Here is an 18,944-nt window from a genome sequence, read left to right on the forward strand (position 1 = left end):
CTTGATGAAAGCTAATGGATTTCACAAGAAAGGAATTTGAAACCTTTTGTGTTGATAATTACACCAAGGCTGGAAGAAGCTGTTTGGAACAGGTGGCGTATTAGATGCATTTCTCTATTCCCATAACATCATTACTTCTAAGTTATTTGGGAACATTGATAAAGCAGTTAGAATATTTAGCACTTCCATGCAGGTTTTATTTTCAGTGCATTGTATAAACTTGTTTTATTTCATCTTACCAATGAGAAAATTATTTGGTAATTTTTTCTGTGCTCTTGTTTTTGCTATAGCTGCCTCACAGAAGGAAACATCTTTAATAAATGTATTTGTTTAGTCATGCTCTCAGATACAAAGATGTGTGAATGTTCTGGCTCCAGATACTACGGGTTATTTTGGTCATCCACTGTCACAAGTATGCAGCTGGGATATTGAGAGATGGACTGCAAAAAATAGGGTGCCTACTTGGTTCAGTGTTATGCTTGCCTTGCTGGAGACACTTAATCGTGCCAGCTGCACGCGTGTATATGTATTCTTGCACAGTCTGAAAATCTTCAGAAGGTAATATGTCTCAGTTTAAGCTAAGTTTGTGTTAGTGCTTAGTGTTTAATCCTGTGACTCTTGGAGTAGCTGTAGCTGATGGAAGTACAGCAAGATTTCAAACATGCCAGCCTTTCAGAATTAATCCTATCTGACCTTTCATTGATGTCATTATTTTTCAACTTCTCTTGAGTTAGTTTTCCTGCTGCTGTAATTCAGCTGTAGGATGACGTGTCATTCAGAAAACAAACTCAGGTTCCTTTTCTGTCTTTGATGGGCACGATTCACATTGATATAAATGGTAATCACGTGTGTGCTTAGAACAGAAAGTGTCCCAAATGTTCCCTGAGTCACAGATTACTTCCCCGGGAGTTTGCGTCAGGTTAGTCGTTAACATCCTTTGATCAGGGTTCAGTTTTGAAAAATCTAAAGCAATTTCAGGCTTACAAGTCTACTCCATTACCATAGAAGTGCAATAGAGTAGCAACAGTGAGATCAGGTTGATGAGACTGTCTCTGTTGGATTAAATAAGCTGTTTATCATGATCTTGGTCTTGCGCTGAAGCAGTAAGAGATTTGGTGTTTATGGATTGCAGGATCAGGCCTTGAGCAGCAGTTTGTGCAGTTTTTATTTAAATAAAAAATGAATCTGTCACATGACATGGGGACAGTGCCCTTAGCCATCACCTAAACATGTTACTCTAAATTAAAACAAGAAACCAATAGCAAATCCACCCCACAAAAAATGGTAGTAGATTTAATTAAACCTCTTAGCTCTGGCCATCTTCGGGTCATATTTTTCCCTCAAGCCACACTGACAAGGAGCTTCTGTAAAAACATCAGCACCTTGGCAGTGTCCTCAGTGTTAACAGATGTAGATGATTTGGGATGAAAGGCAAAGTAAGCACTAATGTTCTCATCAAATAGCTCTATTTGGTCTCTCCATTTGAACGAAGGACGTCTCACTCTGATCTCTTCTGCCAATCTCATCTATGTTATGTGGCATTAAGAAAGCTCAGCTTTGAAGTAGCGCATCACAGGCGAATGTTTGAAGTCCACATCAAAATCTTTTAAAATCAGCTGTTAATGATACAGCTTTGCCAGGCAGAGATGCTGGTGGCTTGGGTAAGGATGGATTGATGCATGTATTGAAGCTGATGTCAATAATTCTGTATTCTTTTTGTTTGTTTTCCCGGGCTGATGTTTTTGTGGTATGTGTGCTTTTATACATCTATTTGACATTATTTGCTTTAGAGTCATGAGTCTGAAAGACAAGATCAAGTGATACATCCAATGCATCAGTCATAGGAAGGAATAAAACACAAAAATAATGTTGTGCTTTGATGATTAAATCGAATAGCTCTGAGCTTCTTGAATCCCCTCTGAAATATGTATTGATGGGTTTTTAACTGTTTTAGTGTTCCTGCTTCAAAGAGGGACTTTCTTTTCATATGTATAGAGGAAAAAGGTAAACAAAGTTATCTGTAGGGATTTTTCAATCTCTATGTGTTGATTATCCTGATGTGTGGACAGTTTGCTGTGAAATGATGGCAGTAATGCAGTAAGCTAGTTTGGTTTTCGAGGGAGCCAGGTTCAGAAAGGTACAGCTACCTTAAGGAATAAAAATTGAAAACTGGCAACTCTGCCTTTAGTGTTATTAACTGTTAATGTTTATTTTCTTACACTTTTTTTCCTTATTTGTCTCTTTTATTTTATTTTATTTTATTTTATTTTTGGCCGGATGAAATTGCTAAAGTTGATGACAGTCAACTTTTCAATGATCAGTAGGTCTTTTTGCAGCACTTTGTCACTGGGCGTCTCTGATGTGTACAGTGTTACTCCTGCTTCCACTAAGGTTGGCAGCTGTGACCACATGGGAGTAGAGCTTCCTCCATTCTGAGCCCTTTTGAAAGCATCTCTTCAATTTCTATGAAATACAGAATTTAAAGTTAATAGTAGTCAGTGCTATTAAAATTAAGTATTAAGACATATGCACATCCTCGACAAAATTTTTTTCATGTCTTGAAAACTAGAGTATTTTTTTCTAAGCCACTTCCTGGTTTCTTGTGCACTGTCATTTAATTTGTATTCTGCAAAACCGTTTTCTGCATGTAAGGTATCTCAAGTCAATTTGTAGAACTCTTTTTTCCAGTGCTGAATCTCCTTTGAGCAGAAGCTGTCTTCAGTATTGAATTCTGCAATGGTTTTTCAAAGCACAAGAAAAAGCCCTGCTGAAATGTAGGTTGTAATCTCAAGATTGCAGTAGTTAGGTAAGGAAGTCTACGTCTATTCTGTTTTGGCACTCTGATGTTAAAATTCCTCCTAAACATATTGCCTTGTCAACGGGATTTTGTAGGTAAAGGAAAATTGTATTTAAAATTTACCAGCCTATGCACAAATCTGTTTGTCTTCTGCTGGAATTATGATGATGAAAAATTAGTGACATTTATTGCTTATTCTATGACCATTACTTGCTGCAGAATAGAGCTGCGTACAGGTTGGATACAGTGACTGAATATTGCCTTTCAAAGTTAGACATTATTTTTGAGATAGATAACTGATAAGGAAAATAGTGTTATTTATTCCATAGGGTGTCACTATTTGACAAGAACTAGCTGTTATCATTATGCAGTGCTTAAAGTGTAGGCCTGAGAGAAGGATATGGACGATTTCTGAGCCAAGTCCCCTGCTGCTGAAAGCAATCTCAGCCCATCGTTTTGTTTCTGAAATGGCCAGGCCTATCGTCGCAAACCCTGATTTTTATTTATTTATTTATTTATTTATTTATTTATTTATTTATTTATTTATTTGTCATTCCCTTCTCCTTGTGCACTGTTCAGAAATGGAAAAAGCTGAGTGTGATCCTGACCGACACCTCAAAGTAACGCTTCACGTTTCTGTGAGTGGTAGGCTGTTCACAGTTGATCTGTTCCAGTCTGCTGTGACTAAATGCCTGTTTTCAAGCTAGTTTGGCTTAGTATCATATCACTGTGATGTGTTTGTGTATCATTGGCTGTGATCATTATCCACCTTTCAGTGAAAGAGGACTCCAGCTTCTCATCTCCCAGTTTGCTTTTCTTCAGCTCTTGTTGTAAAAGCATAATTAAAAAGTTCTGTCCATTCAGAAGTAATCTTCATTTTAAAATCATCTAATTATGTGCTTTACACTGAGAAGAAGCAGGACGATGGAGACATATTGCACAGATAAGAGAGTGTGGCATCAGACTGCTAAGTGGTGTCACACACAACACTGTTGCCCTACTTGTTTTATTGGCTGAAAATTTTAATTATAGTGCTTCTTTTGCAACTGGTGACATGTTCAGTGCTCACAACATCAGGTCAAAGGTTGAGGACTGGTAATTTAACTGAAAATAACTCCAAAGTTGGTATTTCTCTCTGCAAGGAAGAACTCAAATGCTCTTTGTGTTTTCTGTTTTTTGTTTGTTTCTTTGTTTTTTAATACAGACATTATGAAAATGTCATTTGGCATAAGCAGAGGTATTTTAGACTGTTGTTTGTACTAAACCAAAATATATTCTCTGCACATTTTATGCACTTCCCAATATATTCAAATTCTGGTGTTTTCCTTCCCAGCTGATGTTTTCTTTCCCAGTTATGTGGCGATCTGTTTCCTTAAAGTTCAGCGATGTAGAAGACCTCTCTGCAGCAGTGCTGTGGCTGCCAGGAAGGACCAGCCTTCCTTTTCTGAAGACCTGAGTATCTTGCTGCCTGGTCGGACGTTCATGTGCCAAGTCTCGTCTGGGGTTGTGGCAGCAGCCGCTGACCCTGCTGTGGGGTGCTGTGTCCTTGCACCTTCTCCAGGCATTGGCTGCAATCTTGGATGTTTTGCTGTGTTTTCCTCTCTCTGTGCCAAAAAGCAGAAAGAATAAATAATGTGCTAGAGAATGGCAACTCCAGTGTGTTAAATCCAAACAATAGACTGATGTACTCGTGAGGACAAGGGAGTCTGAGAGTGAATGGAGCTCTGGCAGGGCAATGCCAGAGGCTCTGGCTGCAAACAGTGAGAGGCCTTTGTTTCTCATGACTGCCTTAGCTTTTGCAAATACAAATATTCATTGCAGAATAGAGGACAGCAGCTTTTCTAGCTCACACAGCCAGCCATATCTTCTCTAAGCAAATTTCTAAAAGGTGTGTGTGTATGTGCTTACACAGGAATATAGGAATGGATCCTTTATTTTGAGCGCATGCAGGAGTGCTGTGGGAAGAGGAGACCTGCATATCTCGTAGTGTGGGGAGAGGGTACTCCAGGCTAAGTAGCAACAGTATTCTTCAGTAGGAAGTATTTCAGCCTCGTTTTTCATTATCATCTTTGTAAACATGGAAGTTCTCTGAGGAGATGAGTGTTTTCCCGCTGTTCCTGAATGCCCAACCCGATAACAAAAGCCATGTGTGCTTTGAATGCTCACACATACATGCTGGATGGTCTGCCCTCTGTCTTGGTTTGTGGTAATTCCCCTCAGTTTCTGCTGATTTCTCCACCTTCTTCATTAAAAAGTATGCCAGTTGTGCAAGGAAGGAAGTCATGCACATTGTTTGGTTTTGTTTTTTCAGTACTTGTCTGGATTGAAATAATAAGGGAGGGCCTTGAAGCAATTTTGAGGCAGGCTTTGATACACACTAGACTGTGTAAAGTATCTCTGTTGGAATTAGCTGTTGGATGAGGAGAGATGGGGCAGTGACTGGCAATTCAGTACTGATAGCTTTGGAAATGCTGCAAGATGAGGCATGGGTGTGGGTTCGTTCTCTAAAATGAAGCCGTTGTTTCTCTATATGAGTAGTAAAGCATCTTTGTAAACAGAAGGCTGGGAGGATTTCAGGGACTTGCTCGGGTCTAAGATGTTAATGTGCTTTTACCAGTTTCCTATTAGTATTCAAAACACGAGGATCCTATTTCATAACAGCTCCAGAAGATATTTCTGTAAATCACCTGATGATTTTGGAAAGTGCTTCTTGAATAGCAGTAATAAACTTGATATATCATCAATTCCTGCCACTCTCACTACGTGTACGTTCGTGCCTCACAGCTGGAGCAGTAGATGGAACTCGTGGGATTTCTCAGCTACTGGAGCTGATCCTTCAGGGAAGTGACAATTACCATGAGACACGCTTATTTTTTTGTCCCTCTCTTGGTAGCACAGTATGGTGATCTACAATCGAAAAGCTTGTTATGTTATTGCTGACCTCCTGTGCTAGGCAGCTCCTGAAATCAGACCAGAAGTTTCCTATTTTATAATGGGATTGGTTTGGGGATTTTTTCGTACGTCAAAGAGCACCGGGGGAAGAAAAACTGCTGATTCTGCGAAGAAATTATTCTCTGTTACTGACTCATTGCAGGAACTGTCTGTGTGAGGGGAAGGCTGTGTGTTGTCAGTTGTCCCATTTAGGCCTAGATGTCATGCTTTCGGTTGGACTCCTCTCATGTCCTTCTGCATCTCTTTTTGGACGAGAGCACCAGCATAGCTCACTCTGGCCCCCGATGTGCAGAGCCACAGGCATGTGTATCCACCCCGGATGAACTCTGCGAGCAGGGAATGAGGAAGAAGCAAGAGTGTTTCTTCTTCCTTTCCCAGATGGAAGTCTTTGTCTCTGCTGTGAGCTGCCCTGCCGCCGCAGGCCTCACTGGAGCAGGCTTGATGCCCTTTGTAAAGGAGATGTCTCATCAGGCCCATGTTTTAATTTCCCCATGCCCAGGGCTGGCATTCCTGGCAGCTGGGCATACCTAACGTGGCTATCCATAACCTGGCACAAGCTGCCTAGTTACACTTTCCCACTTTTCCCATTGAGACCGACAGCTTGATGTATGCAAATGTGTGAACTGTGCTGCAGTCATTCGCACCTATCCTATGTGTTAAAGGGAAGTTGAGAACACAAAATTAGGTTGCTTTGATCTTCTTAACACTTTCATATTAAATTTAAAGCAACACCCAACCCTTTCCTTTTACCCAAATGTGAAGAACCTGCTTTACCCAATGAATTCCTTTGGTTAGATGAATCACACCTTGGCTCTCGCAGATAGGAGATGTTACCAGGGGCTCCCTTTAGCCTACATCTGTGTGCAGCATGAAGTAGATGCTGGAGCTGTGCTCTTATCTGGAGGCTTAGGGGTGCTTTTGAAGATATGTAACAGCTTGAGAGCAAACATGTGATCTGTAATTTAGCTTCTTATTTTCATCAGCACCTTTTTTTTTTTTTAAATGTCAGAAGTAGAACCCCACACCTCCTGGAGGGCCTTGAGGATACAGAAACCACGGATAGATTTTTCATGCATATTTCTTCACTTCCCCTGCATAGCATTTACTTGTGGCCTCAGCAGGCATTTGGAGGCTGTGCAGACTTCATATATGCTGTTTGAACATATATGCGTGCCTGAACTTTTATCCACCATTACAGTACTGTAAGTGCAGCTTGGTCTGGGGCTTGGCTACACTCTTTAGTTCAAGCCCCACCCAGCTTTCTAAATCTTTGGGGTAAATTTTTATTCCTTCTTTATCCATTTTCCAGTATGTAAGACAGAGTTAAACTTACCCAGCTCACGGGAGGATTTTGAAATATTCTTTTAAATTTTTGAAATATACAGTATGGTATAAATATTTTATTTAAAAAAAAAAAAAAAAAAAAAGAGCCAGGCTATAGAAATGCTAATTTCTGTCACTGTTGATTTGTAGTCTATTTTTAAGTCATACAGTCAGGGTTTATGGGTAGAGGCCTCTTTGGGGTGACGGAAAATTACTTGCCTAGCAAATTAAGATCCATTTTTTAAAAAATATTTTTATAGTGAGAAGAAATATCTTTACGACAAAGGGATCCTCTGCTCCAGAGCTGCTACGTGTGTCCTGAACAGTCCTGCTTGAATTTTTCAGATTCAAAACAATTCTGGGAAAAGTTGGCGATTAGATCAGAAGGATGAAGGGTTTCTGTTGCTAGCTCTGCTCTTCGTTTCTCTATCTGTAAGGTAGCATTAATGATCTTTACTAATGAGCACTGATTAGTGAGGTGCTTTACCAGACACTCTGAATAGAAGTAGCTGCAGAAGAACACAGTGTTATGGTGGTAACAGGTGTTTTGGTCAGGTTTTGTTGAACAAAATGATGGCTGCTTGAACTGCAGGGGCAGCCTTGGTCCTGAATGAGCATCCTGGTCACCAGCAGCCCAATTAGCCATTCAGGGAGCTTTATCACTGACAGCTTTGTTTCTGCCACATGCTTTACATTATTGCTCTACTGCTAACATTTATGGTGGAATGATTGTTGCCAAGCTGGGGACATAAAACATAAGTGTCCTTGAGAGAATAGCTGGTAATCAGTATGTCTTTGTGTTTCAGAGATGAGCGAAATCAGTCAATCATTGTAAGTGGAGAATCTGGGGCAGGGAAGACAGTCTCTGCCAAGTATGCCATGAGGTACTTCGCCACGGTCAGTGGATCTGCCAGTGAAGCCAATGTTGAGGAGAAAGTCTTGGCTTCCAACCCCATAATGGAGGTAAGAGAGCTACTGCACTAACTCCTACCCTTCAGTTGCAGTAATTGTTTGGGGGCTAACACAAGCATTCCGTAAAGAGATCGGTTCTTACTTTTATAGGCATCAAAAAACCCCAGACTATGTTTTAAAATTTCATTTTTCATCCATTTACTGGGAAGTGCTGTAATCATTATTTTGTGCAGTATTTATGAAATGGTGTGAGAGATGAGGTAATGTTACAGTATTAAAGTATTTCACATAACAAAGTAATTTTTATGGGAATACTGCTGTAAATCTTTTCAGCTTTGTAATACTGGTAGTTGTTGAATAAAGCAAATACTAAATTTTAGTAAAATGTCATAATGGAAGTTAAATTGAGAAAGAAAACTTATACGAGATGTACACAGCTTCAGAGGGGAAAAATGACAGAAGACATAATTTGGCAATAATTAGCTCAGACTGTGATGTTTCATTTGTGTACAACAAAGGTTGTGCTAACTGTAGTCAAGTCCCAAAGCCATTGGCTTGGGAGCACGGGCGCTGTCAGTAGACTGTGGGATAACATGTACAGTTCCCTACTGCTCAGGATCACTGATCTACAGGAAGCTCAGGAGATGCTGTAATTCTGATGTCATGGCCAAGCAGAAACCCTGATCTGAATTATTTTCTGCCTATTGTGTCTTTGCCTACATGTGTAGATCCAAGTTGTAGCTGAAGTTAAGGAACCACAAAATTGTAGGGATTAGGAGGGACCTTTGGAGACCATCAAGTCCAAGCCCCCTGCTAAAAGTAGTTTCCCTGCAGTAGGCTGAGCAAGAAAGTGTCCAGGCAGGTCCTGAATATCTCCAGAGAAGAAGACTCCACAACTTCTCTGGGCAGCCTGTGTGACCCTCACTGTGAAGAAGTTTGTATGAAACTTGCTGTGTTCCAGTTTTTGGCCACTGACCCTTGTCTAATCACTGTACACAACTGAAAAGAGCCTGGCCCCATCCGTTTCTCTTCCACTCTTTAGATATTTATAAACATTGATAGATCACTCTCAGTCTTCTCTTTTCCAGGCTGAACAGACCCAGGTTTCTCAGCCGTTTTTCAGAGAGGAGATGCTCCAGGCCCTTACTTATCTTTGTGGCCCTCCTCTGTTCTCTGTCTGGAACCTTGTATAAGGAAACAATTCACCAGAGATAAGCAGTCATGGGGGAATTTCTCAAGAGAAAGAGCTCTATCTATGAACATGCACAAGCTAAGAAGGCACGTTAACTAAGAAAATGCTTAGGATGATTGATGTCGTGTTAGCTGTTTAGCATCTCTATGCAATAGTATGAGTTATTAATGGATAGATGTGAGCAAATGGAATGCACACAGTGAAATGTGAAATGCAAGATGCTGTGATTGTTTTTTTTTTCCTCAGATATTTTAAAAAATGAACTGTGTTTTATTCCTTTTTTTCCTCCTGGCATGAGGAGTTCATGATACTCAGGCTATAGCTGCCCCATCACAATTGTGTGTTCTGTCACAAGGTAATCATGCCTGGTTTGTAGTGCTGTGTGGTGGTTTGAAACTGTTTTGTGGGATAAAATGAGCTGTATCATGATAGGCAGTGGGCTCTGCTGCTGCGTAACCAACGTATCAAGTGATGGTAAGAAGTCAGGAGTGCTGAGCGTTGCCTTGAGCTGCACCTACCCCAGCAGTGGCAGCGTGGGCCCTTGGGAGCAATTAGGAGTGTTGCACGGGTGAGCTAGTCCCTGAGTACTCCTTTCACTGCTCCAGCTTTGGCATTAGTGTTATACCATCTTTGGCGATGTTGAGGTTTGTTGGCACTTTCATTTTATCTTCTAGGAATAATGATTTCATGAACCTGTGAAGATCTAAAGTTGGAATCACTTCAGAAGTTATATTTGGATGAAAGTTACCTTTTAACTTCTAGCACTTGAGCTTTAAATAAGATTTAAAATAAGTGTTGTGAAATGTGAAGTTGTACACAAAAACTGGGGTAGCAAAATTAATGTTTTGAACTCTTCAGCTGGTAAATCAGCAGAAACACAAAACAGAAAGAAGCTAAGTAATGAAATTTAGAAATGTTGAACTTCACATTTGCTAAGTTGAGCAGAAGGTAATTTTTTAATTTGTATATCACAACCACCATTAGTGTCAGAATTTCACATCATGTTTGCTTACTAAATACTCTAATATCAAGTGAATAAATTCTACATTTCTAGCAACTTTTTGAGTAATCAGTTTTATAGCTAATAACTATATACAGTCTGTCTATTGCAAATGTAGAAATAGTCAAGTGTTAAAACATATTTTTATACGTAACTTCCTTCCTCTCTTTCTTTGCTACCCTGTGTTGCTATACAAAGTGTACAGCTTACTGGGTACCTTGGTCAGCAGTCATTGTAATGCCGAAGACTTTCTTAATTGTGTTCATACATACAGGCGTGGGACTTTGGAATAGGTCCTTTCAAAGTAATGATTGTTTTCTGAAAATATGGTAACGTTACATTGCTACCTACAACAAAAAGCACATCATGGGAGCAATAATTTTAAAACACAAGAATGCAGTTTGAATGCATTCAGTTTGAGTGAATTCAGTATTTCTTAGAACTGCAAAGATGCAATTTGGTCTTACAACCTTTATAGCAACTGTTCATCTGATAACCACTTGGGCATCTGCTTGGTCACGCGTGTGTGCTGCTGCTGCTGTAATGTGGTTTCTCAAAGTCTAATCTCAGCTTTCGGTGCTGTACCCTGCTAGCATTTACTGATTCACTGTTCTTCTCCTCACAGATTTGGAATACTGATACTCAGCATGGCTATTTGTACTCATTTGGTTTTGCCCAAATTTATTTCAGTACAGAGTTCCTATGGATGTCCACATGAACAAAAAACCTGGGACATAGATATAGCTCTGCCTTTTTTTAGTTGTGCTGCATTTCAGGGTGAGGTACTTGATCACATAAACACAGTGGCATATGAATAAAGATAATGTGCTGTGCAAGAGTTACACTGAATGCTATTCCTTTTGAAACAGAGATATCTCTCAGACTTTTTGAAAGGTGAATTGCCATATGATGACTATAATATGATCCTATTTAGAAGAAAAGCTTCTTTCCTTTGAATTTCAGCATGTTGTGATTTGCATGTCTCAAAACGCTGATATTTCCAGTGTGGTACCCATAGTGGTGTGAATCCTAACACAGGTGAGCTGCTGTAAGTCACAGCTGCACCAACACTGCTTTGCTTCCATGGCCACCATTTCCCTGGATATCCCAGGACCACATACTATTGAAGACATACCTTAAATATTTTTTATTATGAATAAAGCTATTTTGAAGTAATCTAAATAAGTTACTCACACGTTGAAGACAGCACTGAAGACTGTCTCGAAATCTATAGCCAATCTGCTATTGAAGAAATTTAGTTTCAGGCAAACAACATGGGTCTGTACATGTTAACTTTTAGATTATATTTAGGAACACAGTAAATATTTTATAACAGTATTTTTGCAGAGGGAGTTTGGAAATGTAGTTGGTTCTGGAATAATAGCGATAAAAATGTTAAGAGTATAGGGGCAGTTTGCTGGATTGTGGCTTTGCAATAGGTAAATTTACACAGGTTGCAAGTACTGTACATGTAGCTTTGTACATACAATTGTGAATATACGCAGTGTGAAATAATGGATATAGTTTTATTAAACTCTTAGAAGAAAACTGGCTGTATGTGAGGTTTCTGTTAGACTCTTTAATTCCTTTTAAAAGACTTCAAATAATTTTTTAGCTGGAAAATTAGAGTATGTGGAAGTGACATCATTACTAGGAAGATCAACTCCGGATCTCATGTCAATGAAATAACCATCTTTTTGATGACCAGGCAGAGATCATTCTTAATTGTTTTGAAAACTGGACAAATTAATGTTTATGTATTTGTGAGCAATGTAGATGATTAAATAGATATGATAATTTCTAATAGTTCTTCAACCTTTACAAAATTCCCTTTTTATAGTCAATTGGAAATGCCAAAACAACAAGGAATGACAACAGCAGTCGCTTTGGGAAATACATTGAAATTGGTTTTGATAAGAGATACCGAATCATTGGTGCTAACATGAGAACTTACCTCCTGGAGAAGTCAAGAGTGGTATTTCAGGTAATACTGATGCAATTTTCTCATTTTATATTTGTGTGACTATGCTTAAAAAAAAAAAAAAAAAAGCTGTTGCTTGCTGATGTTAGGTGTTTCTTGTCAGAGATGGTTCTAATGTTGTATTTTTACTATAGCACATGTGGGGAAGGAGGAGAGAAGGAAAACCATGTCAGTCTTCAGTATATGAATTATTGATTGCTGTAAAATGTGTATTAAAAAGGCTGTGTATTTTAACAAGAAATATCTTCAATGCTAGAGTTTGTGCTTGCCATAGTGTTATAGGATCAGGCTTCAAAACCTAACAGAAATACTCATGCTCAAGAGCTTTCTGTTGTGGTTTGTAAAGCTGCCATCTTAGCTCACTTAAATCTTTTGGTAAAACCCACTGCTATCACAATAATTACAAATGAGACTTAAGAGAATATGTAACTTAATATTTCTTTAACTCTTTTCATTTTGGTATTTCATACTTGAGCAGATCTACAACCTTTTAGTCTCCCATGCTTCCTCTCCATATTTGCTTACCCTATTGTCTAGAGCTTAGTAAAAATTGACTTACCCTTGACTGTCTGCCTAAAGGTACAAAGCAAATAATTACAATTTGTACTGTGTAAGGGTGTTATACGAGTAGTGTTGTATATATCAAAAATAAGAGAAACTTGCTGTGCATAACTTAGCTAAAGGAGAGTCTTTTTTCTTGTTTTTGTTTTGAAATTATGAGGTTTAGAGCCCTTAAGTTCAGAATTACAGTGTTAGTCATGAGTCATAACCTTCTGAGCTGTGTTTGTCTTCCATTTTAAAATTCCGGCTTTGCCTTGGAAATAAAGATATTCTCTTCACCAGCTTACTATAAATGCTGAAGCAAATGGTATTAGTTATTTTTGGAAAATGAAAAGCCTTTAAGTATGATCATCGCACTCACCCATAGAATCCTGATCTATATTTGAAAGTAATCTACAATTCTGAAAAGCGAAATCATGCATTTTTTTAAAAAACAAAAATGTCTGCATGCTTCTTACTGTGGAAAATGGATTAAATTAATAAAGAAGGAAATGATAGCTACTGACTTATCTTCCTTTTTCCTTGTGCCTTTATGCTCTTAATGTAATGCTAGAGAATGCATTAAACTTATTTTTTTTTTTCTGCTTGTGGATGTTTCTGGTGCTTGTTAAATGTTGAAATATAATCAATCCTTTTCTTTTAAAGGCAGAAGAGGAGAGAAATTACCACATCTTTTACCAACTATGTGCCTCTGCAGCATTACCGGAATTTAAAACTCTACGCTTAGGTATGAAATTCACATTAATTGTGTTGTGCAACTGTACGTACAAAGCAGTATGTCTGAGCTTTTTAAAGTCTTAGAGCCAAAAGAAGAAAAGCTGGCTTTTAAATTCTAAACTTTTTAACCCTCATTTGAAAGATATTGAGAATAACTAAAATGGCAGATCTCAGACTTGGTTCTTTTTAGTTAAAAAGAAAGTAATGGATTTGTTATTCAGCACACTTTAATACATTGCAACTGTAAGCATTAAAACTTACTAAGTCCAGATTCCATAGCAGTTTTCCAATTGAAAGGGTGAAATTCTCTTCTCTTGGTCCTTTTAAAACCTTTTTACCATGTCTCCAGCTACTGGAAAATTTTATCATTTCTGGTATAAGCACCTGAAAAACTTGCAGAGTATTTTGTATATGCACATCTCCACTTGGGCTGTTACCAACAATTATTTTACCATCTCTGCTGATCCAGTGCAGATCACAAATCTGATAAGTGGAAATTTCCTTTTTTTTTTTCAGATGTAAGTGCAGAGACAGATTTCTCATTTAAAAGGAACTGGTACTTTATAGAAGAAATGGGCTATGATGACAGGCAATCCCATCATGATTTTAAAAATTCAATATAAATTTCAATGCTTTTTGTATATTTTTAAAAGTTAGCTTCTTAGTGGGAAAACTGCACAGTATATTAGTACTGATTTCTGAAATGTCTTTCTGGTTTCCAAGTATTTCTCTGCTTTTCTAAACCATCCTGGCACATTTAGGATTCACATCTGCTAACATGGGAAAGAGAGTAACTTATGTAATTATGACTAAAAAAGCCATGCAGGAGACTCCTCTTGCAGCTTTTTTGAAACATTAGTAGATGAGAAGAAAAGGAGACTGTTACTGCAGCTGAAAGCCTGGCCACCAAAACTGTAGAAATGTATACAACACGAAAGAGAAGTACTGCTTTCTCAGTGAGGCCCAGTGCTGTCCGCAGAGTGGCGGGAAGCTGTCAGTTCTTCAACCAAGATTTCTCAGCCAGGACAGATCACAGATATTTATAAGATTAGGCTAGACTATAAAAGAGAAATGAGAAGAAAACAAGGACAAAATAGATCTATTTATTTTTAATATCCTCATACAATAATAGCGTACTAATACCTGCAACGTAACCCCAAAGTGCTGCTGTCAACTGTGCACCTACCTGTGGGGTGGTTGGCTCAGGTTTGAAGAATGATTGCTTCCAATGTGGTTATTCTGCAGGTGTGGAAGTGTGAACCAAGATTAGGTAAAGAATATGATTTAGGGCCTATTGTAGGTAATAAGTAGCTTAAGAATACTTATTTGCACTGTTAAATCTTGAAAAAAATATTCTCCAGAACAAGTGGGTGCTACAAGCCAGAAAATGAAAACATATTGACATATTTCAAATCATAGAGTCTGCTAAGAGCAACTTAACCATTACACAGCTGTACAGATGTGCTGTGAATTTCTGCATCAGTGTGTGTAAAAGATTTTATTTTATTTTTTTATCTTACAGGGAATGCAAATTACTTTCACTATACAAAGCAAGGTGGAAGCCCTGTGATTGATGGTGTTGATGATGCTAAGGAAATGGTAAACACCAGGCAGGCCTGCACTTTGCTAGGTAATTTGTAAAACGTAATCATATCCCAAATGTTATATGCTAGCAAGAATTTTCTGTATTACTTGTGTGTATTTTCTTCATACTTCTTCGTGTTTAAAAAGCAGAAGAGCTTGCTAACTTTTTGTATTGAGATATTTTTATTGCATTTAGGGGATATTAAGTTGCAGTGGAATCACATAGCTGGAGCAGGAATAAGACGTGAACATAAATATAAGACATGTGAACATAAATACGTGTTAGATTCCCTTGGAGTAGCACATAAAGTGTTGGAGGTCTCTGAAAAAGCACTTTGAAACAGCAAAGTAAATAGTTCGCATTACTGGATCTTTTTTGCATGTGCTAATAGAATGTTTTTAATAGAAATGAAGCCAAGGAACATGTTCAATACCAAATTCCCCCAAAATAACACACACAGGTGGCAGTTTTTCTCTTCTTAATAATTTATTTCATCAGTAACTCGTGGTTCTTTACTTCTTCATGCACTCAAAACATTTAATTCATATTTTTTCAGGGATTAGTGATTCCTACCAGATGGGAATTTTTCGAATCCTCGCTGGCATCCTTCACTTGGGCAATGTGGAGTTTGCATCTCGGGATTCTGACAGCTGCGCCATTCCTGTGAGTAGTAGATGAGCTCAAGGCCATGGTTTCTGTCCTGGCAGTTGTGCGTTCTGCTTGTTTGCAGAAGGATTTTTTTCTGAAAAAAAAAAGTAATAACATGAAAACAAACAATATGTGTTTGTTTCTAATATATTAACATTTTCGGTTCCTTTTGCAGATGGATCCAACTCTTCTCAATTTAGAGCTTTTAGACAGTATTCTTTGTATTGAATCTGTGGCTGCCTTAATTTCTTTTCAGAACTGTAACTGATCTGTCCTAGAAAAGTCTGCTAAACAGCTTTGAAGTCCTCAGCAGGTGTCTAGATCTTTATATTCCTACATGAATACGTTTCCTGCCCACAGTGTATGGTTTGCAGAATGGACTGGTTTTTGTTAAATACCAATCTAGCCCAAATAATTGCAAAGCAAATGGTTTCCAAAAGTCTCTGCAGTGTCTAGGTGACAGGAGCCAAGGATATACAGATGTGACTCTTTTAAGAGTGTCGTGGTTTTATAAGTCTTTTTTTAACTTTGTTGGTCAGCAGCGAGGAGTGCACAGTCTGATATGAAAACAAACTCTTTGTTAGTAAGGACCAAAGCTTCCTACTGAACTCCTTATTTTGAGATGAGAAGCAAAAAAGATCTGGCTTCTGTTCTGCTCTTGTCACTCTTCTTTTTCTTGGATTCAGAAGTGAGCAGTTTCTCCTTCTGTCTTTCCTTGAATATCTACTGCAGTACTACACAGCCTTCATCATTCTCTCCCTTCAAACAGTACAAGCAGTTGCAGGGATTATTGGCAAGCAGTTGGTTTCTCAAGCATCTGCAGTAGCAGTTTCTGGAGCTGAGACAACAGGTCTTTCATAGGACCACAGCTGATCAGTGTGCCTGGTCTGAGATTGTCTTTGGGATCTAATGGATAGCTGCTGTGAATCCACAATAGACTAGCTCTTTGGTGTGCCTTAAAAAGGTTTTCACTACAAATAAAGCATCATTTAATGATCATGGTAGGAAGCTGATGAGCCCCAAAATGTGATGAGGTAAGCTGGGTTGTAATGTGCATCTCCAATGCAGGAATCCCACTGGATGGTGCCCCATTACCCGTCACACCCTGCCACGCGTGTCCCTTCTGTCCCCAGCACATAGGTGATGTCATGTCCTTTGCATTTTGCTAGCTTCTTTACTCAAAAGTGAAACAGTTATAAGTACTCAAAATGCAAAGTCCATCCTTGTGAGGTTAGGAGATTCATTTTCGCAGAGGTTGCAGGTTCCCTGTGTAGGTCTTTTTGATTCACACGAGTATCAGGAAATGCCTCTGGGGAAACTGATTTGGTAACTTACTTCAGTGATGGGAATGCGATAAGTGGGCAGGGAACTTCTTACATTCTGGAGGAAGATGAGATCAGGAAGCTGCTGTTGTTGCTTATTGTTAGATCACTGCAGGCAGGCAGTTCTTTGGATTATATGATTGCATGTGAAATATTCAAGAACTAACATTTTTATTTTATTTTTATTAGCCCAAACATGATCCCCTCACCATCTTCTGTGACCTCATGGGTGTGGAGTATGAAGAGATGGCCCACTGGCTTTGCCACAGGAAGCTTGCAACTGCCACTGAAACCTACATCAAACCAATTTCTAAACTCCATGCCATCAATGCCAGAGATGCACTTGCCAAACATATCTATGCTAATCTTTTTAACTGGATTGTAGATCATGTGAACAAAGCCCTTCATTCTACTGTAAAACAGCATTCTTTCATTGGAGTGTTGGACATTTATGGGTGAGTCTTTTTGTCAGTCATACACCACTTATGTCATTTTCTTATTGCAAAGTGTCTGTCTTTATCATGCAGCACTGTTTGGATTAAACAACCAACCAAAAAAAAAAAAATCTGCTTATTCCAGATGAAGGAAGTAGGTGTTTAGTTTTGACATGCTATCCAAGATCTTTGTCTTAAGTTTGACTTTTACAGTGGGATTTCATATTTTTGGCATTTGTAGTATCTATGTATTGCATAGAAATTTGATAAATTAAATAAACTAAATAAAGAAAATAAATTGCATATTGGAAGTTGCATGGTAGTTGTGAACTCATGATTTGTTCAGTGTAGCACTTTCAGAGGGTACAAAGATAACTAATGCTCTCTGGGAAAGTCAATCCCTTCCATATGGTTTATCATCCCTGCCGAAAGAGGGAGCATCTCTGAATTGCCATTGCTTTGCAACTTGCCATTTCCCTATCTGCTTCATTGCTTGGTTTTGGTTGTTTATGCCTAGAATAATGCAATTAATTTGCTTGGAGGGAGGGAATTTGAAGTTATGGGGCTATTTTATCTGTCTTTTCACTCCATAAATAATTTTGAGTATCTGCATATTTTAGATTTGAGACATTTGAAATCAACAGCTTTGAACAGTTTTGTATCAACTATGCCAATGAAAAACTGCAGCAACAGTTCAATATGGTAAGTAGGAAATTACTGGCATTTCCTCTTCTCTTTCCCCTCACCAAAGTCCATCCAGCTAATTGGGTCCCCAGTGGTTAAGATAAATTTCTTTAGTCTATTAACCAGCTGTCCTGGCCGTGGGGCTTGGGGGATGGGGGAAAGATTGACTATCTCCTGGAAATAGATTTTATGACTAACTGCTGCTCTGGGACTATTTGAAATTCTGATCACAATAACAATTATAAGACAGAAGCAGTGCTTGGCAATTAAGACTCTGAGATTGCCTGTCAACGAGAGCACTGTATGGATGAAGCTGGAGTTAGCTGGGTCTTTATAACCTGCAACAAGAGTTTATGCACTGATAGGAAAGAGCAGAACTTCACCATTGGAAGTCTGCCACGCTCACTTTCTCTGCTAGTGCAACTGGCATTATTTTTTGAGGGTTTACAGCCATCCTTAAGTTGATTGCTGACGTGTGGCAAAAGGCGCCTCTTCTCCCTCCTTCAGAGAGATCACGATTCTCTCTTTCTCCTCAGCCTCAGTGACGTTTGTAATTATATATCTTACCTGCATAATGATGAGGCAAGTTATTTATGCCAGGCCTGTTGCTAGGCTGTGCTGCAGTACTGGAATAGCTTTGAACTATATATACAAGTGTACCTCAGTGGTGGTGCATATTTGCAGAACTGGATCACCCTGAGCAATTGTTTTTCCCAGCGGCAGGGACATATAACCAGGAATAATGTCTGTTAGAACTGGGGCTAGCTTTCCAGCTCCAGAATGGCCTTCTTGTATTTATAGTGTTGCAGATGGTTTCAGCTCCATAAGCTAGACGT

General features: G+C 38.8%; 1 protein-coding gene across 8 annotated transcripts in view; it reads left to right on the forward strand.

Moving 5' to 3' along the window:
• Nucleotides 1-18,944, forward strand: part of MYO5A (myosin VA) — a 101,962-nt gene that overhangs the window by 35,873 nt on the left and 47,145 nt on the right. For all 8 annotated transcript variants that reach the window (XM_084531954.1, XM_084531949.1, XM_084531951.1 and 5 more), the window contains exons 5-11: nucleotides 7,879-8,035; nucleotides 12,017-12,160; nucleotides 13,364-13,445; nucleotides 14,958-15,065; nucleotides 15,577-15,683; nucleotides 17,180-17,445; nucleotides 18,045-18,126. In XM_084531954.1, coding sequence (XP_084388080.1) covers nucleotides 7,879-8,035; nucleotides 12,017-12,160; nucleotides 13,364-13,445; nucleotides 14,958-15,065; nucleotides 15,577-15,683; nucleotides 17,180-17,445; nucleotides 18,045-18,126 — 946 coding nt within the window. The remainder of the gene's footprint in view (nucleotides 1-7,878; nucleotides 8,036-12,016; nucleotides 12,161-13,363; nucleotides 13,446-14,957; nucleotides 15,066-15,576; nucleotides 15,684-17,179; nucleotides 17,446-18,044; nucleotides 18,127-18,944) is intronic.

The sequence above is a fragment of the Aythya ferina genome (genome assembly GCF_964211825.1).
Source record: "Aythya ferina genome assembly, chromosome: 11".
NCBI classification, from domain to species: Eukaryota; Metazoa; Chordata; class Aves; order Anseriformes; family Anatidae; genus Aythya; species Aythya ferina.